The 27,755-nt window shown below is 38.5% G+C and overlaps 4 protein-coding genes and 1 non-coding gene across 11 annotated transcripts; 1 reads left to right on the top strand and 4 right to left on the bottom strand.

The window, feature by feature from the left end:
• Window positions 1–5,184: 5,184 nt before the first annotated feature.
• Window positions 5,185–14,770, top strand: LOC111009543 (COP1-interacting protein-like protein). Of its 7 annotated transcripts, none has more exons than XM_022282651.2 (14): window positions 5,188–5,400; window positions 5,540–5,600; window positions 6,032–6,211; window positions 6,494–6,614; window positions 6,692–6,734; window positions 7,085–7,137; window positions 7,215–7,270; window positions 7,928–8,080; window positions 8,172–8,395; window positions 9,006–10,561; window positions 11,020–11,919; window positions 13,129–13,537; window positions 14,242–14,304; window positions 14,419–14,770. In XM_022282651.2, exons 2-14 carry the CDS (start codon window positions 5,542–5,544, stop codon window positions 14,475–14,477), a joined length of 3,876 nt encoding a protein of 1,291 aa, XP_022138343.1. In that variant the 5' UTR covers window positions 5,188–5,400; window positions 5,540–5,541; the 3' UTR covers window positions 14,478–14,770. The 7 variants fall into 7 exon arrangements, 6 of the variants coding, with proteins under 6 accessions (XP_022138346.1, XP_022138345.1, XP_022138344.1 ...); XM_022282650.2 differs by having other exon boundaries at window positions 8,172–8,413; XR_002601235.2 differs by lacking the exons at window positions 14,242–14,304; window positions 14,419–14,770 and adding an exon at window positions 12,603–12,703 and having other exon boundaries at window positions 5,185–5,400; window positions 8,172–8,413; window positions 11,020–11,899; window positions 13,129–13,268.
• Window positions 14,771–16,038: 1,268 nt separating this feature from the next.
• LOC111009605 (Protein phosphatase 2C family protein) lies at window positions 16,039–18,938 on the bottom strand. Its single transcript, XM_022282740.2, has 5 exons — window positions 18,642–18,938; window positions 18,178–18,456; window positions 17,464–17,707; window positions 17,226–17,320; window positions 16,039–16,387 (listed from the first exon to the last, which is right to left on the bottom strand). Exons 1-5 carry the CDS (start codon window positions 18,672–18,674, stop codon window positions 16,250–16,252), a joined length of 789 nt encoding a protein of 262 aa, XP_022138432.1. The 5' UTR covers window positions 18,675–18,938; the 3' UTR covers window positions 16,039–16,249.
• Window positions 18,939–20,804: 1,866 nt separating this feature from the next.
• LOC111009528 (large ribosomal subunit protein eL14y) lies at window positions 20,805–22,435 on the bottom strand. Its single transcript, XM_022282622.2, has 5 exons — window positions 22,298–22,435; window positions 22,088–22,189; window positions 21,398–21,527; window positions 21,209–21,321; window positions 20,805–21,120 (listed from the first exon to the last, which is right to left on the bottom strand). The coding sequence occupies exons 1-5, from the start codon at window positions 22,298–22,300 to the stop codon at window positions 21,067–21,069; spliced, it is 402 nt and encodes a 133-aa protein (XP_022138314.1). The 5' UTR covers window positions 22,301–22,435; the 3' UTR covers window positions 20,805–21,066.
• Window positions 22,436–22,612: 177 nt separating this feature from the next.
• TRNAW-CCA (transfer RNA tryptophan (anticodon CCA)) lies at window positions 22,613–22,684 on the bottom strand. The gene has a single exon. It is a non-coding gene; the product is annotated as a tRNA-Trp (tRNA).
• Window positions 22,685–23,839: 1,155 nt separating this feature from the next.
• LOC111009869 (P-loop containing nucleoside triphosphate hydrolases superfamily protein) lies at window positions 23,840–27,472 on the bottom strand. Its single transcript, XM_022283099.2, has 6 exons — window positions 26,587–27,472; window positions 26,099–26,254; window positions 25,906–26,013; window positions 25,700–25,810; window positions 24,342–25,586; window positions 23,840–24,261 (listed from the first exon to the last, which is right to left on the bottom strand). Exons 1-6 carry the CDS (start codon window positions 27,223–27,225, stop codon window positions 24,031–24,033), a joined length of 2,490 nt encoding a protein of 829 aa, XP_022138791.1. The 5' UTR covers window positions 27,226–27,472; the 3' UTR covers window positions 23,840–24,030.
• Between the last annotated feature and the right edge of the window lie 283 nt (window positions 27,473–27,755).

The following is a 27,755-nucleotide window of genomic DNA, read 5'->3' as shown; positions in this document are numbered from 1 at the left end:
TCATGGATGGACCCGATTGTGGACTTCATTAGGGGCAATTCACAACAAGACCCCAAGGAGCGTAGAAAGTTGGCAAGGCAGGCAGCTCGGTTCGTGGTCCGAGGAGGAGCGTTGTACCGGCGCGGCTTTTCCCTGCCTCTACTGAGATGTTTAACACCTGAAAAGGGCCTATACGTCCTCAGAGAAATCCACGAAGGAGTATGCGGCAATCACTCAGGCGCCCGATCGCTGTCAACCAAGGTGATCCGACAAGGATACTATTGGCCGACCCTCAGCCAGGACGCCAAGAAGTTCGTTAGAACTTGCGACAATTGCCAACGCTACGGAAACGTAATCCACCAACCTCCCGAGCTGCTTACCCCCATCTTGGCCCCATGGCCATTCGCGCAGTGAGGGGTAGATATTATTGGTCCTTTCCCTTTGGGCAAAGGCCAGACAAAGTTCGCTGTAGTTGCTGTGGATTACTTCACAAAGTGGGCCGAGGCCAAGGCGCTCTCCCACATAACGGAATCCAGAGTTACGTCCTTCGTATGTACAAGTATCATATGTCGCTTTGGTATACCGAAGGCCATTGTAACAGACAATGGGAAGCAGTTTGACAACGCAAGGTTCAAAGACTTTTGCAGCAAGCTTGACATAAGTCACCTTAGCTCGTCCCCCGCACATCCGCAAGCAAATGGGCAGGTGGCGGCGGTCAACAAGATCATCAAGCGAGGCATCAAGCTTAGACTGGACTCCAAGAAAGGCAGGTGGGCCGAAACGCTACCAGAGGTTCTATGGTCATACCGGACCACCCAAAGAGAATCGACGGGTGAGACCCCGTTCTCCCTGGCCTTCGGCTCCGAAGCTGTAGTCCCGGTTGAGATCGGGATGCCATCTGATAGAGTAGAGCATTACGAGCCCACAGCAAATGAGGAAGAGCTGCTCCTCGACCTCGACTTATTGGAGGAAAGAAGAGCAATGGCCCAGCTACGCCTGGCGGAATATCAAGGCAGAATGGCCAGACACTACAACGCCCGCGTTCGACCTCGAACCTTCCAAGTCGGACATCTGGTCTTAAGGAAGGTCCAAACCCACGTGGGTGCCCTGGACCCGATCTGGGAGGGGCCGTTTGAAGTCAAGGGAATAGTCCGACCTGGGACGTACATATTGGCCGATCTGAAAGGAGACGTCCTCGCGCACCCATGGAACGCGGAGCACCTGAAGCGTTATTATCCTTGAAATACCAAAATGGTTTTCAATGGATCTGTAAAACCTGTTTCAATAGGATTATGATCGGAATAAATGTGATGATTTAATTTCATGATTCTGAGTTCGACCAGAAATTAAATGGGGGCCACGGACTCCCACACGATCACATTCCAGCAGTCGGTTAAAATTCAATCCTCCAAAACCTAAGGGTACGAGGTGCAATGCCAAAACCACTGATGAACTTAAAATTCAAAACCTTCAAGGTAAAGGGGCGATGTGAAAAGTTCAAAATGATCAAGCCTCTGGACCTGAAGGTACGAAGTGCGATATGAAGAACAGCTACAGACTTAGGAGTTTAGCCTTTTAACGTTTTTAAGTTAAGGGTGCGATGTCAAAAATCCAGAGTTGGTGCAATGCATTGAATACTAGACAGAGATTCGAATTCAAAATTTCAAGTATTTTAATTGAAGGCGCGACCTCAAAAGTACGAGGTGCGAGGTGACATTGGCTTTAGCTTAAAGAAAAAGCAAAGAAAGGAAGGCAACAAAGTAAAAACAAATGAGAGCTTCTTTATTGAATGGAGAGCAGAGCCAAGGCTTATAGACCTTACAGCTCTGCCCTGACAGTTACAAACAAAAAGAGAAGAGAAGAAAGATAGAGAAAGGCCTCATGAAGGGTGATCGCCTAAGAGCCTGTTTGAGGAGTGCCCTCCTGAGTGGTGCCGACCTGGTCCTCTTCGAGATCGGAGTAGTCAGAGTTTAGATCTCTGACATATTTATCCACCAACGCTTGGGGGCCAGGGGTGCCGCTAGGCCCAGACGCCCACTGCTCGACATACCTCTTCTTCAGACCACCGAGGTCGATCTGAAGGTCAAACATGTCGGAAGCAATGCCCTTCATGAGAAACTTGAAGCCCGCGTCAGATAAGTCTTTGACAAATCCATCAAAGTCAGGATGTTGCCTGAACGATTCCTCCAATAGGGCTCCATTGCTAAGACGCTCCTTCGTCGTCTCTAGCTCGGCAGTCACATGCTTCAGCTCCTCATCCTTCGCTTCAAGCGCCTGGAGCATGTCGTCCTTCTCCTTGAGGAGTTGGAACTTCTCCTTCTCCAAGCCCTTGGTGATAGCATGGGTAGCTCGGAGCTGAGCCTTGCGTCTGTCCTCTTCCTTCTTCAGCAGCTCGGCCTTGGCTTCCACCTCGGCCTTCAAAATGTCCACCTCAGAGTGAGCCTTCAGCAGCTCATCCTTCATGGTGGAGGAAGCAGCCTCCAAGCCAGCAGAGAACTCCTCTTTCTCCCTCGCTGCCAGAGCTTCCCTCTCATCCAGCTCGGCCTTTACAGCCAGAGTCGATTGAATGGAAGCAACAAACGCCTGGGGAAAAACACCAAGAAGACAATTAGACCGAGCTACCTGGTCCCTCACCCCGGAGCTTGACGGTTCGACTCTGAACCGTGCTGTAACGTCGGACGTCCCGCTCATCCTGGCTTCAGGATCGTCCACCAGATCTGCGAAGCTCGCAGGCAGGGCCCCACGAGCTCCGACCTCCAAGGGGGAGGTGATCTTCTTCTTCTTCCTCTTCCGCTTCAGATGGGCCTCCTCCCTCACCTCCTCGCCCAAGGACAAGACGTTCACCGCCTCGGTCTGACCCCTTGGGCGCTTCTCCCGCGAAGGACCCCCAGAAGACTCCAGCTCGATTACTGGGGCTGGATCTTCTGAGGCTGGCCCTGCCACAGCAGGAGTTGCGGGTTCCGAACTCTGGGCGGCCTCGAGAGCATGGGCTCGGCCCTTGGACTTGCATTTCACGTTACTCGCAAATCCGCAAACCATGGCTGCAAAACAAAGGAAATAAGTCAGCACAAAGTTAGAGGAAAAAGGGGGGGTAGCAAGCTCGGCATACCTAATTCGGAGTTCGGCCTTGAGGATTCAATGGGACGAACTGCAGAGTTGTAATCTAGCAGCCCGGACTCAAGCAGCAGCTTGTCGGTCACCAAGGTTCCGACCTTCCTGCCCCTCGGAAAGTGCTCCTTGTAATACTTCAGTGTGTTGAACGAGGCTTGAGTAAGCTCGGGGACCGGTCGGATTGATACTGCACAAAGACAAAGTCCGAGTTAGACCTGAATGACAAGAAAGAAAGTTAATCACAAAAAGTAAAAACTACTCCGTACCTAGGTTCCCAAACCTAGTGGGAACGTCAAAGAAGGAACGACCTGACTCGTCCTTTGCAAGCCATTCCTCAGAAGCGTAGAACCACTTCCTCACCCATCCTTTGATGGAGGTCGGCCCCTTAACTATACCTCCTGCGCCTTTCCTTGCGCACATATAGTACAGACCAGGCTTTTTAGCTATCCTTTCGCTTCGAAGCACGTGAGGAGCTGGTCAACATCCAACAGCTCGGCCTCTTCACTATCCCGAGCTCGTAACCAAAAAATGATGGCCAAAGCAAAAATGACACCCCACCCATTGGGGGCCACTTGAGCCGGAGCCAGCCCAGTTCGGAAGAGAAATTCTTGGACGAAAGGGTGAAGGGGAAGTCTGAGGCCGTACTCAAACATTTTGAAGTAGAGAGTGATCCATCCTTCTGGAGGATTGTCAGCTCTCTCCCCCTCCTCCGGAATCCTAAGGAGGATGCTTTCAGGGATAGCGAACCCCCTACGAAGGGATCCGAGGTAGTGCTCGGGTATCCTAGAAGGGTATTCCAAACCCTGACCCGAAGTGGAAGCATCACTATCCTCCCCGTCGTCGGAGAACCTAAAGTTTTCTATCTCCTCGAGCTCGGATTCTAACCTACGAGCTAGATCCTCATCGGATCCTAAGTCGCTGCTAAAAGAGGACGACATGGAAACTATGTTCGAAAAAGAAAGTGAGGGAAGAGACCGACCTACCAAGGGTTCGTGCTGCCTTCAGATCGAACTCCAAGAATTCAGGAAGCGTAAGGTATGACCTGAAGGACTGGGGGTATTTATAGCTCATCGAAAAATTTCCCCACCGTACACATATAATCAACGAGCGGCTAGGATCTTCCCGAAAATTTGAAGCGTCGGAATATTTGAATACTCCGACGACAAATCCACCGCAACAGTTATGTTTTCCCACGAATAGGAAGTCGCCACGTTCCAAAGCGAGTCAAATGAACTTCTCTGCCAGGTCGAGATCGAACCAGACAGAGAGGGGGCCAATGTTTGGGGGAGAGAATACCCTGGACACGTGGATGACAGCTATTGGTGTTCCAAGATGACTCAAGAGTCATGCCCAGCTCGGACCGCCGAGATTACTACCACTAGCGTTGACAGGTGCTAAGTATGAGGGCCGAGGTGCGACCTGGCCAAGGTCCGATCTACTAGGAAGCTCGGTGGGGGCCGATGTGAGCAACTGTCAGCGGCGTGATTATCGGGTGTAACCGTCGGTCCCAAGATTACCAGGTGTAACCGACGGTCCCGAGATCACCGGGTATAACCGTCGCGAGATTAACGGGACTACCACCCATAAGTAGAAGACCTCACTTCACGATCAAGTACGATGATTTTTGACCTCGAACTAAGCTGGGAATCCGACCTATACTGACTTGATCGTCGGAGTGCTCACCTTTTTGTGCAGGTATTCAGATCGGTCCGGAGACCGAGTTCGAGCTGCGATCAGAAATACACTGTTGTGCATATCCTTGCATAAATCATTAATTTTTTTTTTACGTAAATCAGCCAAACTTATCATTTTTTAATTCCATGTTTAACTTTTTACCCGCGTTTTAGTTTTATCCGTTAATTTTTATTCGATATTTAGACAAACCGCCAAAACAGGAGGAGGAGAAAAAAGGAAATTAAAGAAGGAAAAAAAAAAAGAGGTGGGTGTGGAAAGAAATTGAGGTGTGTGCAAGGAGAAACTCGCATAATTTTTTCGGCTCCATATGTGTCGCTTTCTGGCAGCGTTTCCGGTCCATGCCGTTGTTTTTCAACTTTATTCCACTTTCCAAATATGCCCCTCCTCTCCACTCCATTTTCCCATTCAGCCCAACAAACAAAAAAAAGTTGCTCTCTCTTTCCTCGTCTGGTCTTGGATTCTCTCGCTGCTGCTGCTCTCTCTCTCATGCCTGCTGCCATTAAAGCTCATCTTTAGAGCTAAAATGGCCTTTCTCCCTTAGGTTTCTTCTGCAACTTTTTACTTACACTTCCGAGCTCGTCTTTTGCTGCCACAAACCTGTTCATCAGTCTTTCGGTATGTTCTGTTTTTTCGCAGATTCGGTTTCTTTCTCCCTTCCTTCTACTTCTTGTTCTGATCTCACTTTTTCGGATAATTCATTGGTTCTTTTATTATCCTTTGTAACTTTTGTTCTTCTGATTGTTTTCTGTATCAGCAATGAGGTCTTCGACTAGGCTTGATTCAGCTACTTTTCAGCTCACACCTACTCGAACCAGGTTTATATTCTTCTTCACATGTGACTTCCTTTGAAACTGTTGGCGAATGTTGGAACAATTAGATTTTCGCAGCTGCTGTATGAACAATTGCTCTGATGAACTTCTTTGTTTCTGAAGCGATCTGCTATGTTGTTGTGTTCAGTTTTAGAAGTGTATTCTGTTTATTCTACTTAAACTCTAACGTTGATTAGCTCTTGGTGCAGAACTGTATGCTGTCATCATTATCTTATAGTTTTTGATTTCTTGGTATTTATTTTTGAAATTAGAGATTTATTTGTTAACTTTGTAGCATTTTTTCTTATGCTTCAGTCTTTCTGCAGAAAGTATAGAATTGAGTTATTGATTTATAACTTTTTTGATAGTCAAATGACATTGTGAATACTGCTATTTAGTAGTTGACCATCTCTTTCTTCCTCTCACACACAAACCAGGTGTGATTTGATTATATCTGCAAATGGAAAGTCTGAGAAGATTGCTTCTGGTTTGTTGAATCCTTTTCTTGCTCACTTGAAGAGTGCACAAGAACAGATGGCCAAAGGTGGTTATTCAATTATTCTCGAGCCAGACCCTCGCAGTGATAGAACATGGTTCACAAAGGGTACCATGGAGAGGTAGTATTGATATTATGAACGTATATCTCTCTCATTTATAAATGTACACCAATGTTACTTTCAAGAAGAATATGTTTCTATTTATAGTATCCAGTGAATATACTTCTATCTCTCGCTCTAGAATCAATGTAAATGTGTCCATATTAAGTACCAAACAACCTTGGAGATTTTTCATGTCCCCATGCTGAACTCCTCATTTCATGTTACTTAACCTAGTATTGGGGTGTTTTGGGCAATTTCATGGTAATAGATAGTTATAAACTGATAAAATGCCACCTTTAGGTTTGTTCGATTCGTAAGCACCCCCGAAATCTTGGAACGAGTGTACACTATTGAATCAGAGATCTTACAGATTGAGGAGGCAATCATAATTCAGGGCAACAATGACATGGGGCCGAATGTTGTAAGTATATTTTAGCATATTGTAACTCATCATGTTGACACAATAGGTCCATCTTTCAATCCAGTTTCATCTAACAGGTAGATGACAACCAAGGAAAGCCTACAGAAAGCACCACGGAAGGTACTAGAAACAGGAGAGGCATGCAGAATATTCTCTTTCATTTTCTTAGCACAAAACATTTGTCATTGATTTGATATCCTGATCTTGAATAATCAGAATACAGTCATTTCTTCTCATTCTTTCTTTCTTTCTTTTTTTTTTTTTAAAGAAATCCTACAAACATTTTCTGTCTATTTAGAGGTTTTCTGTTCATTTGTATCTTCTAATTTGGTTTATCTTTTGGGAGGGAAAAGTGGTGCTTCCCTGTTTCACCAATTTACATATTTGAATATGAAGCGAAGTTCTGTCATTATTAATGTACCTTAGATGTTATATTGATTCATGAATGAAAATACTGTGGTTGTTTACAGCAAGCAAATCTGTTCTGGATAGTAATGAGGAGAAAGCCATTGTTTTGTACAAGGTAAACGGTACTCAAATATGTTCTTCAATAAAAAAAATTCACTTCATTTTAATTTGTTTTGTTTGAAAATCTGGCAGCCTGATGCAACCCCTCTGGAGGCAAATGGACATACAGTGTCAGAGGAGAACTCAAAGTACATACCATTACTACTGATTGTCAATTGTGTCCTCTAACTTCTTGACTTAAATTGATTTGTTATAAATCTACGCCACTGAACAAATTGCTAATGCTCACTAAGAATCTTGAATACTTAATATGCCTATGTACTTGGTACGCCTATTGCAAGTGGCGACTGGATGGAATGAAAATAACTAACAACCCATAATCTCAAGTGACAACCTAAAAATTCTTGTATGTAATTTGATTCCATTTTTACACTATTTTTTTCAATATATATTTTTAACCTTATATGATTGCAATTAGAGAACTGTAACTTATCTTTCAAAGTTTTTTTTAATTATTTTTTTTTCACTAATCCCATGCACATAAAGGACATTAAATTGGGAATTTTATTCTCAAGTTCTTGCCTCTCATCTCTTTTGCACTTCTTCACTTCCACCTCACAGATGCAAAGGTTCTCCCACGGTTTCATTTCATCAAATTATTGTTGCAGGGTTAAATCCCTTCTTTCATCATTCTTTACCCTTTTCATAACGCACAAAATAAATTTTCAAGATAAGTAAATTAAAGTATGTTTGGTGTTGGCCTCCTTTAGTTGAGGACAATTTTCCAATGAAGCTTCATGACTTTGCTGAGTATTTTTTTTATAATTTCATTTGATCTCCATTAGAGCTCAGCTTCTGAAAGTCCTGGAGACTCGAAAAACTATGTTGCAAAAGGAGCAAGGGATGGCATTTGCTCGAGCCGTTGCTGCTGGTTTTGACACTGATCAGATGTCTCCATTGATATCATTTGCCAACAGCTTCGGAGCCTCACGTTTGATGTACGCCGAGATTCATATTTCTAAAAGTTTACGCCATATTTCTAACAGTTAACTCACTCATAATGTGAATTATTTGCTGCAAAAAAATCAGGGATGCGTGTGTAAAATTCAAAGAACTATGGAAAAGAAAGCATGAAAGTGGCCAATGGCTCGAAATTGAAGCAACAGAAGCACTGTCCAGCCGGCCCGACTTCTCCCCTTCCACGAATACATCTGGCATTATACTTACAAGTGTGACCGACAAGCAGAAAGAATCTAGAGAAGCATGGTCCGAATCTCAAAACGAACCATCTCCAACAAATAAGGGGAATGCAGGTAATGGTGCCAGTGCAGGTGGGATACGATAACATTAGAAATCTAAACTAGTTGTCGTGGAAAAATGGCTTTTAAACTGAATCTCCCAAGTTATTGTCGTAGACTTAGAATGTCCACGCTACATCATTATATTTGTGTCAGAGTAAGCATTGGACTAATTTTAACTGATGGGGTCTAATCACATAGGCTCCGATAACAACTTCATTTTTCGTTTTTTGCTTTTGCTTTTTGCTTTTTAAAATTATGCTTGTTTCTTCCCAATTTCTTTGACACTTACTGAAAATATATTTGAAGTTTTATCAAAATTTAGAGAAACAAAAGAAAGCTGTCAAATTTTTTTCGAGTTTCCAAAATTTGGCTTGGATTTTGAAAATCTTTTTAGAGAGTGGAAGTAATGTTTATAACATTAATTTTCAAAATGAGAAAACAAAGAACAGAATTTTACTAAACAGGGCCATAGTAATTAAGGTTTAGCTTACAGTATCTTGGTTATGTATCAAATCTTTGCACCAACAAACACTAGATATCCTGCACGTGCCTTATAAAATGCTGCTCGTTGTACTCCTTTCAATTCTGGGTTAAAATATTTTTTGTCCACTCATTTGCCCAGATGGAAATCCACCTATGATATACCAGTCACCACCAGGCCATCAAGAGTATATTCAAGGGCAGTATCCTCATCATGTGTATCCTCCATGGCCCATGAATTCTCCTCCAGGTGCATTACCTGTCTTTCAAGGGTACCCCATGCAAGGAATGCCTTACTATCAGAACTATGCAGGAGGTAGCCCTTTCTTTCATCCACATTATCCAGTACCAGAGAATTCTAGAGTTGGTGACGGGAAAAAAATGGGAGGCAAAAAGCATTCCATGGATGGTGGAGATAACATCATTGAACTGGAAACAGGAACACCTGATGATTCAGAGTCGGAGAAAGAAGCTTCAGAAGATTTGAGAAAAGCTGGCCGATTAAGTAAAAAGAAATCAGGTGTGGTTGTCATCCGCAACATCAACTACATTGCATCAAAGAGGCATAACTCATCCGGCAGTGAGACGGATTCACCATCCGGAAGCGAAAGTGGGGAAGATGGAGATTCACAGGTTATTAGTCCGGAAATTAAACACACGAAATCTACTAGATCCTCGAAGAGCAAAGGAAAGCATCTAAGTTTTGGGGATCAATCAAACACTCCCGCAAAAACGGTATCCCCAGAAGCAGATGGACATTGGCAGGCATTCCAAAACCTTTTACTTCGAGATGCCGATGACGACAAACATCATGCCGATCAAAGTATGTTTACCATGGAAAGGGAAACCAAGCAGAAAAGACGACAAAATAAAGTTGGTGATGATCCATTAATTGGTCAAGGACGGGATGGATATGAAATCCAAGAAAATGGTGCTACGGACATTGATAGAGTTGGTGGAAGAATCAACCGCGTATCAAGGGCATCAAATGACGAGTTATTAACTTCTAGAAAAGATAGTCTTTCTGGTGGGGACGGGCGTGCGAATGTGCAGGCTACAGAACTAGATGGAGGAAGACATGGCTACAGAAGGCCCAGCAGTGATGATTTTATGGTCTATGGACAAAAAAGTCATAATAGTCACTCGAATGCCCATTTGGATCCATTAGCTGTAAATAGCTTTGATAATGGAACAAAAAGCTTCGATAAAAGTTACTCAAATAATTTGGATGGTGATTCTTACATAGTTCAATTGCGATCGATATCAATGGATGCAATTGGAAAGGAAGGCAGAAGTGCTGTGGACATGGACTCTGAGTTTCCATCTTCGTTTCATAATGCAGAAAACACGTCCAATAGAGCTGTTACCTATGAGCCAGATGTACTGAATCTGATGCCAAAGCGTGAAACAGAAAGTGAACCTGCTGCTGGTTATGATCCTGCTTTAGAATATGAAATGCCAGTCCGTTCTGGACGTGTAGCCGTTGTGGACAAAAAGAAGGAAGCGGTAACCGATGTTAGGAAAGGGGCTAAAAAGTTGAACAAGGATCAAAAATCGAAAATTACTCCTGATAGAAAAACTGGGGGGCCAATAAGGAAGGGAAAGCCTTCTAAGTTGAGTCCTTTAGATGAAGCACGAGCACGTGCCGAGAAGCTAAGAACATATAAAGCCGATCTCCAGAAATTGAAAAAGGAGAAGGTATTGTGTTCAAAATGCTCAGCTTCACAATCACATGTTAAGTGGGTAGTAAGGTCCCATCGGATAACTATTTAGTTTCGCCAATGTGTTTTTTTTCCCTATCTACTTTTAGAAAACGTGCCAAATTTTAAAAACTAAAAAGAAAAATAGTTTTTAAAAAACTTTGTTTTGCTTTTGAAATTTTGCTGAGAACTCAAACACATTTTTAACAAAGGTGAAAGACATACAATAAAAATTGTAGAAATTATGAAGAAGCATAATTTTTTAAAACATAAATCTAAAAACAAGCTCGTTATCAGATGGGATTAAGTGACATGGCTACTATTTATCCTGCTATGTATATTATTTTTCTTGCTAGGCATGACTCCCAGATTGAACTGGCTTGCAAAATTTTTTTATGTGCTGTCCAGGATAATTTATGACTTGTTCTTAAATTTTCTTGATCCTTTTCTATCCAGGAGGACGAAGCAATAAAAAGAATAGAAACTCTGAAGCTAGAGAGGCAGAAGAGAATTGCAGCTAGGGGCAATAGTATCACTGCTCAGTCATCATTGCCCTCTCAGCCAATTAGAAAGCAACTGCCAACAAAAATGTCACCCAACTCTCAGAAGGGATCAAAATTTAGCGATTCTGATCCAGGACCATCGTCTCCTCTGCAAAGGTTTCCCATCAGAACACCTTCCATTGGTTCCAATGATTCCAACAAAGCTGCAAAACCCAGCAGGTTGAATGGTGGAAGTCACTCGGCTGGAAACCGCTTGAGTCAATCTGTACCTTCATTGGCTAAACTAAAGAAAGAGAGCAGCGATTCTACAAGTGACAAAAAAGTATCCATGGCTCGAATTAGAAGATTATCGGAGCCAAAAATGAGTACCAGCAATCACGCTTCTTCTGTCAGGACACGGAGTGTCGAGCTAGCTTCAAAGGCAAAAATAACCAATGAGTCGGACAGCAAAAAAAAGATATCTGCCATAATGAATTTGGATAAGAGCAAGGCTGAAACTCTTCCAGAACTTAAAATTAGAACACCTAAGGGACCTGGTACTACAGCTTCTGCAGGCGCTTCCAATGGAAGAAACAATGTCAAAGACTCACATAATAATGAAGTGGATGACAACCCTGTTGTTGAGAAGACTGTTGTTATGCTAGAATGTGGGAAGACCTCCATCCATACAGATCTTGCTTCCGAAGACAATCTTTACGATCGAAGGACATATAGCAAGCATAAAATGGAGGGAAAAACCGATGTCCCATCCAATTTTTTGGCCACTGATGCTCCGAATTCGCAAATTAGAGTGTCCAATCTCGATAGAGAACCCATCAAACACCAATCACACGGTCAGTTGCATTCTCATGAGGTATGATTGACTGCTACCTAAGATGTAGAAAGTTTTATCAGAGAATTCTTTGAACTGTATGATGCTTACAGCACAAGTTGAACTCTTAAAATATAATACTCATTGGCATTGATAGTAGATGGAATGCAGCAAATTGAAGCTGCACATCTCTCTTTCTCTAGTTTCATTCAATATTTCAAAGCAAAATAATAGTAACTATGGAGATCATTTACGATTATTATTTTGCTTAAATTTAAAGGTTTGACCATGAACTTTTAATAGGTACCGTAACTCTAGAAAGTGTCTAGCAAGTTTTTGTACTTTAAATCTTGTGTCCAATAGGTCACTAAACTTGAAAAGTGTCTAACAAGTCTTTTGAATTTTCAACTCTGTATCTATTAGGCCTGTGATCTTTTTGAAAAATTTAAAAATACTAACTAATTAGATGCAAAATTGAATTTTCTGTCCAATAGGATACCAATCTTTCAATTTGTGTTTAATGGCTCCATGAATTTGAGGAATGATCTATTAGACAAAAAAATTGAAGTCGAATGACCTATTAGACCATTTCAAAGTTTAGTTCTTATTAGACATAAAATTGAAAGTTCAGGACTTGTTAGACATTTTTTAAAGTATATATTTAGGGTCTAAATTTGTAATTTAACTTATTAATTTTCATGGTCATTACTATTATCACATGACAGTGCCCAAAAAAGAAAAAGGCAGAAAAGGAAAAACAAGAAGAAATTGAAGACCATGCCTATTGCTGATGCGTTGGGTAAATATTAATGCAGAAACACTATTGGTATATATTCAACAAGCCAATCAGTGATTCGAGAAGAATTCATTTGATTATTTTTGTGTGTATTTCCTGTCTCTGTTTTAAGAATAATTGTTGGAGGCCACCACAATGTGCCAGTTGCTTTATACTGTGACAGAGAAATTACAAAGTATTTTGAGTCTGTATCTAATATTAGGAGGCATAAAACTGCATCCAATGGTTATTAGAGGGTAGCCAAGCCAAATTCAATAATTTTTCCACTTCGACCTAATTTCTATGTGACTTAAAAGCATCTTTATATTCTTTTCTTTGATCTAACTAACTGATTGATACCCTGCCATCCTGGAAGGTCTAGTGTCTTTTTTTTTTTTTTTCTGTTTGTTGTTTATATTTGGGACAATGATGCCAAGTGTCCTATTCAGCCTTATATATAAACCTCAAATGTTCAGGTGACAGTGGATAGTGCAGATAAGGAAGCACAAAAATTTTCTTCTCCGAGTATGACTGAAAAATCGTATAAAGCTCCACATGCTCGTGTTTCATCTTTTGAAGATCCTTGCACTCGCGTGTCAGAGTATGCAAAAGCAACCCCATCAAATTTGGAGACTGCAGCAGCATCCGGCACCGATACCACCAAAGCTTACGTTTCGGATTATGGAAATGTGCAATTGGAAAAGATTCCTGAAGCATTAGAGAAGCCTGAGGTAAAAAAATCATCAAAAGGACTTAGACTATTACTGAAGTTTGGGAGAAAGAATCATAGCTCAGCTACAGATGAGCATAGTGACGAATCAGATAATATCAGCGCAAATAGTTCAGAAGCCAATGATGTTGGGACGAATACCACTTCTAATGAAGGTAACTTACTATTAGATGACTTTTTAATTGCTTGAAATGATACTTCTGAAGCATATCGAACATGTTGAGATATCAGTTATATGCCAATATTTCTGATAACAATAATTCCTTTTTAAAAAATGAAGGTTAAATTAAACTTTCAAAGTTGTGTCTAATAAGTTGTGTCTAATAGGTCCCTAAAGTTTGAAAGTGTATAATAGATTTTTAATCTATTTGACATGTTTTAAAATTTTATGGATCTATCAGACACAAAATTGATAGGCTAGGGTTATTATTAGACATTTTTTAAAGTCCAGGGATCTATTAAGCACAATCTTGAAAGTTCATGAACTAAACTTGTAATTTAATAAAAGAACTTTTTGATGTATGATGTTAACTTTTCAGAAATAGCATTCTTTTATTGTCATAATAGTTGACAACATTTCATCATGAAGCGAAACTCATTTACCATAGTGTGATAGTTCACATTTATATATTTCCATATCAGACAGAAATATTGAGAACTGAACCTCTCACAAGAAGTCAGAATATATCACCCTACATAACTACTAGTATCTGCTCTCTGATTCTTTTAACTGTTTCATTGGTTGGAGCAAAGTTCATGTGTGTTTCTCTGTTGACCTTGTTTTGTGAGCTTACCTTATATCTTACTCCCTTTACCTTATATTCTTTTAACTACCCCCCTTTTGTTTTGCTGCCATCAGTCCCTACACTGAAAAATCTGATCTCTCAAGATGAAACTCCCACTGCCAGCAAAACTCAGAAGTGTAAGCATTTCTAAAAATTTGACATGTTTCTTATTTTTCCCCTATTGTCTTCTCTTCATCTTGTAAGATCCATTATGATCTCAAGATCAAATGAATCTTTTGTTCTTGCTACAGCTCGTGCATTTTCCCTGCTATCACCTTTCCGAAGCAAGAATAGTGAAAAGAGAAGCTGATAAGATTACATGACGCGATTTGGTGGTTCTGTTAGGTGTGTAAAGTTGTGGAACCATCAAGTACAAGCTCGTCTTTTGCGTGGCGCAAGCCTGATTGGGTTATGAAGGAGGATACAACGGTTTGTTTTTTTATTCTTTTCCTACTGTGGCTATATAAAAAAATTTTCCAGTAACATTATCGTAAACATGGTCATTATTGTATATTTTTACATGTTTGTTTCAGTGATGAATTTCCCTGTAGTAGTAGTATCCATTATGGTTTATTAAATGAAAACAAGTTTCAAATTATGCAACATTTGATCTACTGTTTAGCTGGTTGCAGCCTGTAATGACCAGACAGGAAAAAAAAAAAGGACCACTTGGAATGGAGGAACATCTCCAGGAAAAGGTCAGATGCCATCCTATTATTTCCTCTATTGTCTAAATGGTTGTTAGAGAAGAGGGACTTGGAGGGCTGTGTCATTCTCCAATTTGCTCGTTTGATAGCCGAGCAGAGGGACAGCCATCAAGTCTGATATAATAGGTACTTCTACTGTTATGCTATGGTAACACTAATAAGACACTGGTGGCATGAATATGATAATCAATCATCATCATGGATTTCGCAGCCTTACTGTTATTTAGTAGCTGTTTATTTTTATTACAAGAGTAGGAGAATTCAGACGAGATAAGAATATTTGTGTGGATTTATTCCACCAATTATCCTTGTCTGCTGCCCACAAATATCCTCTTATAGTGGAGGCGATATTTCAGATTTGAGAATATCAATTCTAAAGCAGCAGCTGCATTTTATAGGATATCTATTTTTGCCCTCATAACTTCCAGCTTTTTTTTTTTTTTTTTATATCAAGAATATAGTATTTATTTGAGAATTCAAACTTTTGACCTAGGTGGGAAATCAATTAATGTTCTCATTGAGCTATGCTCAGTTTGGTCACATCTACCTATTATTGTGGACAATCCATTTATTTCACTCGCAATACGAGAAAATGGCAGTATTTCTCTCTTATTGGGTAAAAGTAGACAATATAATGAAAACTTGATCCCCAGCCTCCTAGAGGACACTGAGATATGATTACTACATATGTAATTGATTGTAAATTGTGACTAATCCTTCCAGATTAGGGGTAACTTTATTTTCACTTGCCTGTTTATTTTTGTCCATTTATTTTATGCATATAGTTTCAAAAAGTGACCATTTCACTTTCCATGCTAGAAGTTTTATTTAGAGTGACTGACTTCATTCACATTAAGATCTTGTTATGTTGCTCTAAGTGGCTCCCCTACTTTGTAGGGCTTATTTTAAAGGGTGCCCTTCAAAGGAGAGGACCATCCAACTAGTAAGATCTCCCTTTCTCAAGGAAATTGCCTTCTTTTAATAAAGTTGGCTTTTCAAATATATGAAGAAAAGGATAAAGGGAAAATAATATTTATAGTACAACCTTTTTGGGCTTAAAATAACAATTTTGACTTTGACTTTTTATTTTAAAAAATTAGGCTGACTTATAATAACAAAGAAAAAAAATTGAAACTGTTATGAGTAATGAATGTTGAGAACATCTGAAGAAAAATTAAGCAATAACCTCTCCAAAAATTTAATGTTTCTGGATGAGAACTTATGAAAGATGTAATTCAACCCAAGAAACTATTACAGAAAAGAAAAAAAAAAATTATCATATGGCTCATATGTACACCATAGCCTTTATAGCCCAAATTTGTCAACAGATTAGAAAGAAAGTAGATGACGGAGAAAAAAAGGATTAGGAATTAAATTAGTCAAATCGAATGACTAGACAAGAAATGCTACTTTTGCTCATTCTGTTGAAAGCTTCCTTGGCCAAGCACTCTGCTGCTGCATGTGGGTCTTCTATATGTCTTATCAGATTGACAGCCTCTTGATTCTTCACCACCTTCATTTAAAAAAAAAAAAAAATCATTTCACATCATATATATATATAAAAGCCCACAAGAAAATCTCAATTGTAAAACTAATAAGAGTATGCATAGGAAAAGTTCTTTTATGTGCACTACTTTATTTATTTAGGGTGTTCATTTTTTTCCACTAAAATAGAAGACATTTTATCTCTATCACCTAAATGAGGACGGAGATGGAGAATACGTTCCCGTTCCCGTTCCTGTTCAATTCCATTTAGGTGACCTAAGTTAGATGGGATTGAAATAGGAGCCCTACTCCATTTAGCAGTCATATTTTCAATATATAGGTTAGTTGAAAATAGGGATGTTTACCGGATTGGGCGGGAACAGGTGAACACCACTATTTTCAAGTGATCTATAAATTGAGAATAATGCTATTTAATGCTATTTGATTTTAAATTGTCTGAACTATTATCATAGAAAAAGAAAATAATATATAAACAAATCTTATTACAAGTCAAAGAGAATTTCATTGCTTCTCATTCATGGTAGAGGTGAAATCTTGTCTTAAAAAAGTTGGAAAAGATAGTGGTTGCTCCATTATGAACGTTGATTTGGTAACAATTTTATTTATAATTTTTTTAAATTACAAAAAAAAAACCATATTTGAATTTGAAGGAAGCGCTTTGAAAATGAACGTGTATTGCAGTAAATTTGAAGATACTAATAAATAAATAGATAAAACAGATGCTTAAAAAATATGATTTTGCTTTCAAAAGTGGGTCTTGATATATTTATTGGGAATCCAGATCTGTTGAAGCAGAAGATGTAAAAATTCTTGGAGTTTATTAAAAAAAAAAAAAAATATCTTACCTCCCATATGCCACAGCTCCCTAAAATCACAAATTCGGTTTCAGAGTTGAATTTGATTTTTTCAACTGCAACCAAGCTTTTTCGAGGCTTCATTCCTGAGAAAGAATTCAACGATATGATATTGTTTACCTTAGACAGTACATGAATAGAATTTGATCGTTTCCTTAATCTTATATCACAATCGATATGGTTTTAGGGTTTTTTGGTTTTTTGTTGTCGGGTTTGCAAGACAGATTACCAGGTATTAGTTTACGAGGCCAACGTTGGTCGGTTTGATGTCGATCGCAGCTTATTTGATGAGCAATACCATCTTCACACAAAACGGCTTTATAGTCCCCCATGCTAGCAATCACCAGCCTCTCTCCATCTATTACCAAAGCCGAAGCTGATCCCATTTTCTTCCACAACTCCTTGTTTTCCTTTGTTCTTGCACTCAGATGTGCTTTCTTCATTGCTTCCCTCCCCTTCGCTTTTACCTGAGACTGCAAATTATAACATTCCCGTCTTCATTTCGCCCCGAAATCACATACTAGTGACTCAATTATTTCGAATTCAAAACAACCTTAACTTTTACAAATCATTGACCATTTCAAAATCACGCATTCTCATATAATAAACAACAATTGTGAAACGCTAGCTAGCTTCGAAAAGTTGAGATATTCTTAGTTTCAACATATTTCAAATACAAAATAACCTTAACTTTTACAAGCTAAGCAATCAAATTGATTCTTCATGGAATATAAACACAAAATAACCTTAACAGAGAGAAAAAAAATAGCCCTCAAGAGTTGATTCTTCATTTCAAAATCACAAAATCAAATAGGATGATTTTAAATACAAAATAGCCGAACAACCATGTAAAAGCTAATTTTCAAAACTTTGTTTGGCAAGCAAGAAAAGTTGTAAAAGAAAAAAAACAGTGCTCAACGATGGAAGGAATCTGGAAATTTACCTCATTAAACTTCTTGTCAAAGAAATTTGATTGCATGAATTTGAGGACTTTGTCGCCAATTTGAGGATCAAAAACCCCAAAAAACCACAATTCAATCCCTTCAATCTGCTCTCTCTGCACCACAACAGAGTCGTAATTCGATTCTTCTTCCAAAATACTCGAATACGACTGATCGTCGATGACGTGGTAGCCGTGGTTTACCGGCGCCATCCACGACGGCATATTCACCGCCGACGGCCGCCTCTTCTTCCTCGTCAGAAACCTTCCCAATCGAAACGCCTTCAAAAAATTACACCCAAATCAACATTTTCCGGTGGCCCATTTTCGAAGAATGGCGGTTTTCAATCGCACCCAATACGATTTCCGAGAAAAAAGGGGGGAAAATGCAATGAACAGTACTAGGAAAAAAACCCATCAATCAGATTCGAGAAAAACAAAAAAAAAATGAAACTTACGGGGCTTACCTTGAGCTTGAGACGAAGATCTGCGATACCCATTTTTTGAAATTCTGAAGAAATGAGAGCCCTCGATGAACACAAGAAATATTCAGATGGGTTTGGTGGTATTGAAAGGAAAAACCAGAGATTTTCCTGGGATTTATCAGTCAAAGGCTTTTGGATTTTCTTTGGGGGAAAATAATTTTTGGTAATTAGTGGGGAGTGTTTTGAAGTCGTTAAGAAGTCTAATTGAGAAATGAGATTTTGTAGAAAGAAATAGAGAGAGAGGGAATCTCTATCTTAGGCTCCATTTTTAGGTTGAATGAATTGGCAGGATAATTATTTATTAGATTTTTATTATCAGTTAAAAACAAAATGAAAAGAATTAGTGTGGAGTAACGGTCTATTCTGTTTCAGCTTTAATATTTTCAGTTCAGTCAGGTAAAACTTTGAAGAAAGGAGAATGCAAAGCAAACAGAATTGAGTTTTTTTGCCTACAAACTCGCTAATTGAAACAGAAACATTTGCATTTTCCTCTCTCTCTCTCTCTCTCTCTCTCTCTTATTATTATTTTTTTAGGAATATTTGCATTTTTTTTGGCTAATTTTAATTTTCAATACTTTTGCATTTATCTTAATTAGAATAGAGTTGTTTTATAACTTAAGCTATGTCTTTCTAAGTACTTTGCTATTTACATTAACCTTTTTTAAATATTTGAATTTATCAAATTACTTCTAAATATTTTTTAATTTTTTGAGAATTTCTTTTCAGTTATAGTCAAGATTCTAAAGCATTTTAAAACACATTATTTCTATTATAAATTTTTTTTTTGTTCAATTTCATTATAAAAGGAGGAAGACGAGAATGGAGAGAGAAAGCCAAGCGAACCGTTATAACTTTATTAATATTTTGATTGGACTAATAACGGCATAAACTAACTGAGAAAACAAAACAGACATTTTATTCCCAATGTGAGAAATTTTGGATTTTTTTGTTCTTTAAATTGTTTGTTCGTTTGTTTTTTTCTTCATTTAAAATGGAAATTACTACGTAAGAAGAGACAAATAGTAAAGTTTACTTTACCCAGGAGTCTAGATCTAACAAAATTAAAGTTTAATATGTGAAAAAAATAACAGAAAAAATGATATTGCAAATATTGAAGGAAAAGCAAACCGTGACAATAATTTATTATAATTAATTAATATAAAAATAAGTGATTCTTATCATCTAGTAAAGCAATACTTAATAAATTTATTTAGAAAAATATTATCCGTAATTATTATTATTATTCTTTTTTTCAAAGAAAGTCATATTTGTACTTATGTTTTTGAACAAAATTTTCAAAAGTTGATCGTAGTGGACGTGAATAAGAATTTCAAAGTCTTGGGAGAATTAACATCCCATGAGAAAACACTTATTTGAATGAAAGGGTTGTCAAATTGATCATTTAATTATTTGACTAAATTTTGAGATTGAAGAGGTTGGAACATGAATTCTGTTTTAGGAATATCGAGAAGCATGCTGCTATCTTCCCAACTGACCACGGCACGAAGGAAAAAAATTGTAACATAGAATATAATGTAGAATTAAAATTTTCATTTAAATAAATACTAGATATTTTGAATAAATAACTGAAACAATCTAAACCAATCAAATTACATGGAAAAAGAATCAAATCAAATATTTCAGGATTCATCAAATAGCATGAATATTCTCTAAAAGGGGAAAGTATGAATCAACCATACATCTAAGATCATTTTAATTTGAACAAAGTTGCGCAAACTCAACAATAAAGTTGAGTCTAAAAATCTCCCAACTATGGATATAAATAAATATATACACTTGTTCAATAATGAAATTAAAAAACGCATGGAAAAAACATATGGCAAAATAATTCCATGGCTAGAAAGACACTTTTGAATATATATTAAATAACAATCTTGTTCCTATAGTACAAATTTTATAATGATTTAATCTATAAACTTTAATATCTAATAATTTAGTCTAATTCAAAATGTACAACAGTTAAATGAAATCATTATATAATTTGTAAGCAAATAAGCCATCTAATCAAATAGAGATTCTAATCTTCAAATGAAACACCGAATTAGCCCCATTGATTTATATGTAGATATAAAAACTATACTACTGACCAAATATCACCTCAAAATCTATCATCCTGAAGAAGAATAACTCAAAACCTCGCCTTTCATTTGAAACTCTCATGCAATAAGTATGAAAAACCAATTAACACAATGACCTTTTACATAGAAGGTGATAAAGTTGGCAATTGATATCCAAATAAGAAATCAGCATAATAAGATTAAAAATAGAAGTTGAACACAATGACTTGAGAAAATACTGCTACAAAAAGTTTGGAACTATAGAATCAACCACCCTATAGAAGTTAAAAGGACAGCAAAATGGGAAAATCCGTTGAAAAAATGAACCTCTAAGATTCAGCCTTCTTCAGCTTTGCAAGCTCTTGCCTAACCAATCCAGCCCTCTGCATAAATATAAATTCATAGATTCAAATATGATAACTGACATTGACAAATAAAAAGTGCTGCATGGAAAAGTGAAAGGGCGTGTACCTTAATCTTAGCCAACATAAGCTTGAACCTGTCGAAGTCATTGAGCGATGCTCTTCTCTTCCTAACAATCAGTTTTCTGCCCCAAGAGCTATTCTCCCATTTCTTCTGAACATCTGATTGGATAGAAAAACAATTATGCACAAGGAAAAAAAAATTACAAGTACACAATCATGAGGAATTGCTACATACCCCCAACTTTCATGGCTTCAATCAGCTCCTTCTTCTTTGGGACTCTCTTGATATCAATTTTGATATCAGTTAGGGAGAGCCTCTTGAAATTCATTTGAGATCTCTCCATATCAGGGGCATCAACCAGAGCCTGTCCAAACATACAATCTAGCTAGTCATGCAAATGATTTAACTAAATCCAGAGAAACAACTATAGTTGAGAGAAAAAAATTATCTGGTTGCAAAATTATTGAGAATAGAAAATTAATACTTCTGGACATAAGCAACAAACATGAAGTTCCACACATAACTCCCTGAAATGATAATCAGCGGTGCCATATGTTTCTTACTCACATATTGTGTAAATCCGTCAAATTCTTAAGAAAATCAAACTTGTAAAATTTCAAAGATTCAAAGATTAAATCCTAGGACCGAATCACACATAAGCCACATAATCGATGGCGTCATTAACTGTGTCCAAACCAAACCCTAAGCAATGAGTAAAATGAAACAATTTCCGCATATAAGTAGTAGTTTCCACAGAATCAATGGTGTAACTAACTGCTGTTCCATCTACTTATCAAACAAAAAAAAGGGAAAACTAAAACCTCTTCTTCCTCCTCACTATCTAAAAACCAGCAGAATAGAACTAGCAAAAACTGATTTGAAATGCAATAAACAAAAGGTTGACTACAAAACGCAAAATCTTACTCTGTTCTGATCAATGACATCAACGATGACTACAAGCTTTCCGTAATCTTCACCGTAATTGATGAGAGCCACCCTCCCGATCTCGATATACCTCTTGAACGGCTAAAGAATCACAACCAAAACACCAAAATGAGCAAGATTAAACCAACTGAAAGGAAAGTAAAGTTAAGAGAAGAGAGGAAAACTTGCGAATTACAGAGAGAATCTCACCATTCTCGCGGCTTGTGGAGTTTGGCGTGTGTGCGAGTGTTGAGAGCAGCGGCGCGATGGAAGGGAGAGGAAATAGTTGTGTCCAACTGCCTTTTATAAGAGCGTCCGTCTAGGGCTCTGAAATTATTTGGGCCGCTGAGTCTGAGACCCAATTTGGATTACCATACGTTGGGCCTTGAAATTAAGTTTAAGGCGCAAATCGAGGACAATGTTACGAGGCCTTAGTCGGCCCAACTTTTACATAGCAGAGCACGAGAATTTCTTTATTAAAAAAAAAAAGGAATATCATGATTTAAAACAGAAAAAATATGAATATGAACCCGACGTGAATCGAACACGCAACCTTCTGATCTGGAGTCAGACGCGCTACCATTGCGCCACGGATCCGTTGTTATTGTAAGGTTACATATATATAATACATTTAAATATTCATTTTAAGGTCAATTATTATATAATTTCTTTTAGTTGAAAAAAAAAACAAGATTTGGTATTTGCTCCACGTCATAAATAATCCTCACATGTATTTTTATATTTTTTAAAAATTTTACCTCTAATTTAAATAAAGAAAAAATTGCACGATAGCAAAATTTTTTTATGTATTTTTACCTATTTCTTAAAATTTTCAAATATAACAAAAATTTTCACTGATATAATATATCAAAGTAGGATTTGGGGCGAGCTGTGGGCTACATTAGATATGGGTTGAAATGGCGAGACCTGAGATAACGATGATGTTTGGGAAGAAGCAGACCCGATGGTGCCGAGAATCGAGGAATGACAAAGTACTCCTTTCCTTACGGGGCTCATGGAGTAACGTATTTCGAAAGAGGGGCCAAAGAAATATTCCCACAATTTCGGGCCTCCGTTCTGCATCATGATCTACCTAATATAGGTATTGGGACTGGCATATCAGTAATGTATCAAATGTATGTCACATACATATGTATATCAGACATTCATATTAGTAGTATATCAAATGTATATCATATACATGTATCAATAGTAATATATATTATAGATATATTACAGATGTATTTCATTTGGGTAAAGTTGTCCTTTTAAAATTGGACATCCATTTTTTTAAATGTTATATTTTAAAAAACTAAATATGGTTGTTATTTTACTAATTTTACTAAATATTTTTGTCATATTTGCAACCGCCCCTTAAATAAATTTCATCTCTAGATTGATTTTAATTGTTGTGACTCTGCAAATGTTACGCACCGCCTTAATATTAAAGGAAAGAAAGCCAGAATTCGAAGCGAAATTTTTTATTAACATGTTCCGCCTTACTATTAAAGGAAAGAAAGCCAGAATTTGAAGCGAAATTTTTTATTAACATGTTCCTTGTCGCCATGGAAAAAATGGTAAACAAAATAAACGTTTTTTTAGGATGTAAGCAAAATAAATCATAATATCCGTTTATTGTGGAATGGTGAAAAATGTTTTAGCCAATTAAAAATAGTTTTCAAATAGGCTTCTGTTTTCTCCTGGTAGCAATAAATAACCAAAGAACTTATTTGCACCCACAAGAAGAACAAGGAGAAGGAAGAGCAACAATATCATATTTAACAAAGTATAAGATGTGATTGAATACATTGATGAAGATTGAATGAATCACTATTAACAACTTCAAAGTCCAAACCAAGAGTATATTAATCTCTATATATTCATCAGCCACTGCAAAATGCAAAAGGAAGTTTCCCCAACATGTATCTCCCTCATCTTCCCCATTAGTGTCTTCTTACAGTGATGAACGGCGTGGCACCGAGCCTCGGCGATAGGCCATCGCTTTGCTGCAATATGTTGTTTGGCGTGACGGGTAGCTTGTTCTCCTTTGAGCACAATGGGATTGGACTCAATGGTAGAGTTCCTCCTGGGCTGTTTACTACTCCCTTCACTGGTGTCTTTATAGGCTGCAACACTGTCTCTTCATTCTCTGTTAATGCTGCTCCATTCTTGTTCTGAAACGTGAACGAAAATGAATCGTGATTGGTTGTTACGAAGGAAACGAAAAAGTTTCGAAACTGGAAAATGTTATTACCGTTAGGTCTGATAGAATTTGACTGTAGTGATCTGGTGTAGAAGGCTTCTTCTGGACCTCACCAATTGTCTTCAGTGGAGATAGGAGCTGATTTTCAGTACCATCTAATCTATTATTCTCGGGCATTGGGGCGATTTGTTGAGAAAGCTCTCTATGATTCCCACAAAGTGTGAATATGTTTTGAATTCTCAATTTTCTTGAGAATGCTGTGTCTTTGGAGCATTTGTTGTCATTTATCGATCCGATGCCGATCTCTGATCTATCCTTGAGAAAATCATCTTTGTTCTGACTTCTGTTCACAACATTTGGTGTCACTTGGGCAAGACCTTCAACTGTACAGACTCTCTTTTCTTCTATAACTTCCTTCTCCTCTTCGTCCTCTGCTTCCTCTTCCTCGAACACGGTGCTCAGGCATACTCTATCCCCATCCCCAAATCGTGATGAGAACACATCGTGATCCACCGTCTCGTTCACTTTGTCTAGCAGGCTTTGGATGTCACTGCTATCCACGCCACCAACGAGTTTCACTTCGCGAATCGGTTCTTGATCGTCCATGTCTAAGTCCATAGACTTGACCATCCCTGCATCTGTACTAGCATAAACTCCTCCTAAGAGCCTTTTGGCAAGCCTGCAGCCATCCATGTCCCTTGATTTGTTCACATCATTGCTACTTGCATCCCTCGAATTAAGTAGCTCGGATTCGATCTCTTCCAAACGCCGTCTCAACATTTCGACTTCCTGTTGCTGCTGCAGCACCCTCTCTTCCATCCTTCTCCTTTCCATTTCGACAAACTCATTGGCCATTCTCTGGCACTCCTCGAGCTTCCGCTCCAACTCAAGTTTCAGAAGTTGGGTTCTCTCATTCACCTTTGAATTGATTTCTTCCTCACTCACCCCCGATCCTCTCAACCCTGCTAGCTCGAGCTTAGCTCTCAATTCTGATACTTCTTCTTCTTTCTTCATCAGCTCTCTATGTGCCTCATTTCGCTCTTTCTCTCTGAGTTTGTTCTCCTTTTGTAACTTGAAGATGAAATCATCCATTGCCGCAATTCTAGACCCTAGAATAACTGCAGAAGCAGAATCATCACCGCCGAGTTTATCCTTAGTTGGCGTATGTGGACCACGGACGATGCATTTGGCTTTCGCACCATATTCGAGAGTGGAGATTGTCTTGTGTAATTCCTTAGGATCAGGACTGGCACACAGAATCATAAGAATTTTCGATTTATCATCCTCAAAAGAATCCTGGATAGAAGGATAGGATCAATCAAAGCCAATATAATAATCACAATCTGAGCTAAACCAGCAAAAATTTCAAAACCGCCAAATATTTTTACTGAGGTGAAGAATAAAGATACCTGCAGAAGCATAGTCAATTTACTGTCTCTGAAAGGCACATGAGAATCACCATTAGCAATTGATTCAACCACTCTTTTCAGGGCAATGTTACCTTGGTTAATTTTTGCTGTCTGTGATTGGAAGCAAATATTTAGTCCTAAATACCACACCAAAAAAATGGGTAAAAAAACAACTGCTATAAAAAAATAAAAAAAACAGTCTTCACCTGCATTTTTGCCTCAAATCCAACTTGCCCAGCTTGCTCTATATTTTCAGAACCAGCCATATCGACTAGCATGAGACGTCCGCCGACCGTTGGCACATCGAGGATTATCTGTGAATAAACCAAAAGATCATAAAAATTATGAAAAGTTCATCATCTAGATCAAGGAGACAGTTCTCAAAACTTTCAAACATACCATGCAATGGCTTCTAGAACTTCTCTCATTACAGAGTGTACTTTTAACAATCCTTCTTTTTTCCACTTTCTGAATCTCTTTGGAAATCTTTCCTGCTTCATTCCCAGATAGATAAGTAGCATTCTTTGCCTTCTTCCCCATCACTTCAAGCTTCACCTGCAACAACCAAATTGCTTCAAACTTCCAATCCCATAAGAAAACACAGTCCAAAAAAACAAAATAGACCCCATTTTCTCAGCTATATATGAAAGCAAACTCTCTATTATTAAGATCTTACTTTTAAAAGATCTTAAAAATAGAACATATTCACATTCTGACATTTCTACAATGAAATCAAATGAAATTTACCAGATTCATTGAAAACATACGACTGTATTTGGACAGTTAAGAATCTAGGGACTATACAATAAGTCACAAATTACAGGACCAGAATGTTATTTTCACCAAAAGTTCAAGATTTAGGGTTTTGGGGATTTTGATAATATTACCTTAGAGGAACTGCCCTTAGGCCAGCCGAGACCCAGCCCTCCACCAGAATTACTCGAGAGAAGATCATATATCTCTTCATTGTAAATCTCCAGAACTGTAACTTGTACAAACATTCCGGCGGCGGCGGCGGCGGCTTCATTTCCGCCGTCTCCTCCGTCCCCCAAAATGTCCTTCAGCGACCGATACACAATCCCCTGCTGCTTCGCGCAGCCAAACATGGTGTGGCTCTTGCCGGCGCCGGTCGGTCCGTACATCATAACCGTACATTTCTCCCCCAATTTAACTCCATGAATCCTCGCTTCCACAAATTTCTTGTAAAAAGCGTCGAGATCTTCTTCCTCCGACAGAGAAATCCCGTCGAGGCTGAAATCGCGGTACCCGAAATCGGCCCGGACCCGAACGCTCTGGCCGTCGGGATTTATCTGCAGAATCGACACCGGTTTTTCTTTCCGGTCCGGATAGTCGCGGATCCGGCCGATTACTTCAACTGGGTGCTCCGATTGGGAGTCTTTAGTGGCGGAATTGGGGAAAGGGGAAGATTGTGCCCTAGGTTGATGGAAATTGAGCCGCTTCGCTTGAGGAGTTCTCAATAGGCTCGTGTGACCTTGATTCGATTTCGACGAAGGCGTTGGAGCCATAGTCGGATCTGCAGAATAGTATCTCAAAGCTTCTGTCTGAAAACTGATAGTTCTAGGGCAAGAAAATGGAAATTTTCCGGGAAAATTTTTCAAGATTGATTAGGAGATTACCAGGGCGTAATCGAGGAACACCAAGATCGGATTTCTGAACACGATTGTGGAGAGAGAAGAAAGGTAATTTAGGAAAGACGAGGAATCACGGAGAGCTAGAGTGAAGAAGAAGACCCGTTGAAATTGGGGAAATGGGAAGTGCAAAAATCGTAATGATAGTTTTGAAGTTCAAACAAAATATAGCCGTTACGACTTTCTAACGTCCACTTTTTTTTTTCTTTGTCAAAATTGATAAAATAATTATATTTGAAACAATTGAAATTGACATCTTGGGTAGTTTTTGCAATTTTATATTTAATTGAATATTCTTAAAAACTATTTGTTTTCTTTGCACTTAAAAAAGAGATATCTTGAACGAATTTATATTCATAAAAAATTGTTTATTTGGTATTACATTTGTCTTTTTATTTTTGTTGATG

This window comes from Momordica charantia, assembly GCF_013281855.1.
Source record: "Momordica charantia cultivar OHB3-1 chromosome 7 unlocalized genomic scaffold, Mcharantia_2.0 BLBB01000007.1, whole genome shotgun sequence".
Classification (NCBI taxonomy): Eukaryota; Viridiplantae; Streptophyta; class Magnoliopsida; order Cucurbitales; family Cucurbitaceae; genus Momordica; species Momordica charantia.
Note: the sequence above shows the minus strand (reverse complement) of the source record. Positions and strands in the feature narration are given on the sequence as shown.